This window comes from Otolemur garnettii, unplaced genomic scaffold, assembly GCF_000181295.1.
Source record: "Otolemur garnettii isolate 467f Iridium unplaced genomic scaffold, OtoGar3 scaffold00040, whole genome shotgun sequence".
In the NCBI taxonomy this organism is placed as follows: domain Eukaryota; kingdom Metazoa; phylum Chordata; class Mammalia; order Primates; family Galagidae; genus Otolemur; species Otolemur garnettii.
Window position 1 is genome coordinate 7,120,369 of NW_003852435.1, and position 4,481 is coordinate 7,124,849.

General features: G+C 37.6%; 1 protein-coding gene across 4 annotated transcripts in view; it reads right to left on the bottom strand.

Moving 5' to 3' along the window:
* Window positions 1-369: 369 nt before the first annotated feature.
* DIAPH3 (diaphanous related formin 3) overlaps window positions 370-4,481 on the bottom strand; it is a 481,355-nt gene continuing 477,243 nt past the window's right edge. For all 4 annotated transcript variants that reach the window (XM_003790158.2, XM_003790157.2, XM_003790156.2 and 1 more), the window contains one exon: window positions 370-1,591. In XM_003790158.2, the coding sequence (XP_003790206.2) occupies window positions 1,329-1,591 (263 nt within the window). In that variant the 3' untranslated portion in view covers window positions 370-1,328. The remainder of the gene's footprint in view (window positions 1,592-4,481) is intronic.

Sequence of the window (4,481 nt, forward strand, 5' to 3'; positions counted from 1 at the left end):
GCAAGAATGCACATTTCAGCAATACATATGGGAGCTAATTTATTCCTGCATTGGCTATGGATAACACTCTGTTCCCCAATGTCTATAAACAGGGCCTGGATTGTAGTTCTAATTAATTAACTTTATTAACTTGGAGTTGAAAAGAGGTGGCAATTGGAGGAAATAAAAAGCCATGGACCTTGCCAGACTAGTTCCATATAACTGCTTTTTAACTGAAGGTAAAAGAACAGTCACTTACTTATTACACATAATAAAGCCAAGCAGACACTTAGACTGTACAGCAGTCTATCTCCAGCTTATCCACAGAATAGGTCAAGCAAAGAGAGAAACAGGGGAAAGAGGAGTGTGAGAAAAGACAGCAGTTTTTACTTCATTTAGTACAAGTGCAAATTTATTTTCTTTGATAAGGACTTAACAGCAGTGATGTCCAAATGAGGTAAAATTACATGTGCATATGAAAACTTTCCTTGAAACGCTTATTTAGATCTTCGTTAAAGTTATTGATTGTCAGATCAAAGAAACTGTGATTCCAGGTTGGTTCATGGAAATCAAAAATTTTATTACCTGTCAATTTTATCCCAGAGTTATAAATATCTTGGGAAAAATATTGTCTTGGCTAAGACCAAAAGATTTGGTAGCTGTGTATTAACTGTATATATCTACTTTACACAAAAGCACGTGCATTTTGCAAAGAGGACATATATTCTTATTGCATCATTTTTGGGAAAAAATGTGTTGTAATGCCTTATAGTCCCCCACAGGGTCTACTTAACAAGAGGTCAGCAGTGATGATAATGGGGTTACCAGTCAGTTCCGTAGAGCTAGCTCTGACATACTCACTTACGTGTTTCTGATGTTATGCTGGTAGCATATACATCCCTGGTTTCACCTTGGGCCTTAGAAACAATATACTTGAAATATATGTAGATATGTAGCAAGATTTGAGGTTGATAGCTTGACATTCATTAATGTTAAAAATAGTAAAAATTCCAGTGGCTTAGAAAGATGGTATTTTCTTCAGGACACATTGCTGAACACATGGCCACCTACCTGCTCTCTAAAGCAATATGTATAATTTAACCACCAAATATAGAACAGATGAATTCCAGGAGACAAAAAAAAGCATTAAAGCCCATTACAATCTTGAATAAACCAAACCCTCAAGTACAGAGGAAAAGCACTGCAACCATGTATTTAGCTTTATTTTTCTAATATATATCATAATTTAAGACCATATAAAGTTACGTATATAAAAGCAATTTTTTTTCAAGTGTTATAGCTTAGAGCGTGGCTTTATATTTGGCTTAATCATTTTTTACCAGTTTAACTTATAAAGCTCGTAATCTTGCCAGCAGGGCTTCAACTTCAGGAATGGATTCATTTTTAGAAACAGAGCCAAGAAGTTCCATTTCCTTTTTTCTGTTGCTTTCTACATTACAGGCCTCCTTCTTCTCGACTGCCTTGATCCTCCCTGTAGACGTACGAGTGTCTAGATTATAATTAAGCTCCTCGGCGACTGGAGTCCTTGTTGAATTGCAATTGATGTTGTAGTGTGAACGTGACCCTTCTGTCAACTGCACTTTCTGATTTTCTACAGTGAGGAAGAAAGAAACATAAAACTTATCACTGTGATAACCAAGGACTATGCACATTATGAAACATAAATTTAAAATAATTATTCTCAGTGAAAAAATCCTCTTTGATAGAGGAAACATTGAGCAGAGAACTTTTAAAATAAACACACAGAGGTCAAAAACAAACTAAAATATAAGAGATAATCATTTCATTAGCCCTGATGCCCAGTCCCTTTTTCCTTGATGCCTGAAATGCCTGTCATTGGTTATTGTCATGGCTTGGCTCCATATTTCATTCAGGTCTTTGCTCAAATACCACTTAAATGGCCTTTCCTAACTATTCACCTAAAATAGCTCTCGCCCTGTTCATTGTTTTATCCTGTCTTCCTTCACTCATGGACTCATGATGGCTTAACTCACCATATATTTATTTATTTATGTGTCCACTGTTGGTCTTTTACTAGAATGTATACTTAAGACATCAGGGATAGTTCCATTTTAATGTTTAATTTGTATAGATTTAGGGGACACAAATACAGTTTGTTATATAAATATAGTGCATGTGAAGTCTTGGCTTTTAGTGTAATTATCATGTGAATAATGTTCATTGCATCCATGAAGTAATTTTTCATTCCTCATCCCCCCTCCCCCTTCCGAGCTTCCAATGTCTATTATTTCACTGTGTAAGGGGCATTATTTTAAATACTGCCGTAGCTTCAGTGCCTAGGGTGGTCCTGGTACAAAGTAGGTGTTCAATAACTAAGTGTTGGGTAAAGCAATTATTTCCATAGTCTATGACCCAAGATAAGCATTAGTTTGAATAATAATGAGATTAATTTCCTTCAACAAAACTGAAGAGGAAAGTTTCTAATGAAAATCTTTAAAGTCTGGCTCAGCGCCTGTAGCTCAGTAGCTAGGGTGCTGGCCACATATACCAGGGCTGGCGGCCCAAACTTGGCTGGGGCCTACCGAACAACAATGACAACTACAACAACAACAAAAATAACTGGGCACTGTGGTGGGCACCTGTAGTCCCAGCTGCTTGAGAGGCTGAGGCAAGAGAATCACTTTAGCCCAAAAGTTTGAGGTTGCTATGAGTTGTGACACCACCGCACTCTACCCAGGGAAATCATTAAAATTTCCTAGAAAGCCAGAATTATGTCATTATGTAATTGTCAAGTATATACACATCTATACATACAGACATGTACATATACACATACACATACCTATATTCATCTGTTGGTAAGTGATGGCAAGCCTGACTCATCAAGGCTAAAAGGAGAGAGTTGCATAGCTAATGATTACATGGCACTGGCTGATTGACTTTCCCAAAGAGACCTAGATCTCCTTTTAATTAACTGACTCTCACATTGCACAGCCTTAAGAGTGCTCTTTCTCACAAGATCTCAAACTTTTATAAAACAGACACCCTCAATATTCATGTAACCTTGAAGAGGGCTTGGAAACGGCTTCAACAAACTTGACATGACATTTAAAGTTTTTTGGTTATTCGCTGAGAGATGTTCCATTATCCCAATAGTAATGACTTTGGAGCACAAGCAGTCACTCATGACATTGTGTTTTATGTGAGTGCTGAAAATTCCAACTGAAAACAGCTTGTACATTAAAAGGTGGCTGCTGAAGATATTTACTGCACTGTCATTTCCTGACCAGGGGCTTCCAGTGATGGATGAGGATTTTACACACTTTCTTGGACAATCTCAACAAATTTTAGAAGTATGATCACCTTTTAGCTGTTGGAAGAAAATAAATACACTTTTCCTATCACTTTCTCTATCAGGTGAGCAATTGTTACTCAAAAATCAAAATCTAATAGACCAGAGATTTTTCTCTTGATGGCGTTTATGCTCTGTGGCGTATCATGTACATATTGTGTTTGGGAGAAAGAGCAAGGTGATGTGGGATTCCTGTAGTTCCCATGACCACGTACATTTATTTTTTTTCTAGCACCACCCACCCTCCTCTCTCAGGGTACTTGAAAACTGCATTTGTAGCTAAATACAGATTTTAGCCAGATGACTGCGCCTTCCCTCAAATCTTCCTATCCGTTCTTAGCATCTGATTTCTTATAAACTACTCCATCATGATGGTATTGCCAAAACTCCCAGTTTATTCCGCTACTGGACAACTCTAGTTAAATGTTCAATGGCAGATTGGAGGCAAAACTGGTTAAAGTTTGGGTCTTAAATATGAATATATATAATCCTATAGCTTCTACAACTATACTACATCAAGCCCAATTCCATATGTGGCAACGTGAAAACAAATGAGGTTTTAAGGTCAACCTGGGTTGAAATCCAAGGTCCACCACTTGGCCTTAAGAGGTTACTTAACCTCTTTGAGTCTCAGGTTCTAATAATCAACCTCAAAGAGTAGCTGTGAGGATTAAAGGAAAAAACCTGGGTGACACCTGCTTAAAGATACTTTCTTTTCCTTCCTCTTTCGAAGCTTTGAAAGGGAGGCTCCCCCTCTGAAGGCTTAGCGCTGATTCAGAGGCTCTAACCTCCTGACCTCTCTGACTTTCTGGTGACCGCACCAGTGAGGGCTGAAATACCATCTTCTGAATAGCTTGTATTATCTAGCACCTTTGTTTCTAAAGCATTTGCTGCACTTTAAACATTACCACCCTCAGCTTATAGATTGAGGGGCAAAAGGAAAAGGAGGTTAAGTCATTTGCTTAGAGTTAGTTACGGAGTAAATCAATGGCAGAAGCCAAATGCTTTCTCTAGGCTGTCTTAAAGAAATTTGAAAAGCTTTTTGCCAAAGAAATGTGCTAAGTAATTCAATGCTAAGTTTCATAATAATGGTGTCCTGTACTGATGCTTTAAAATGCTTTCTGACACACTGAATTCTTGCAACAACTTTTTTAAGCAGATAGTATAT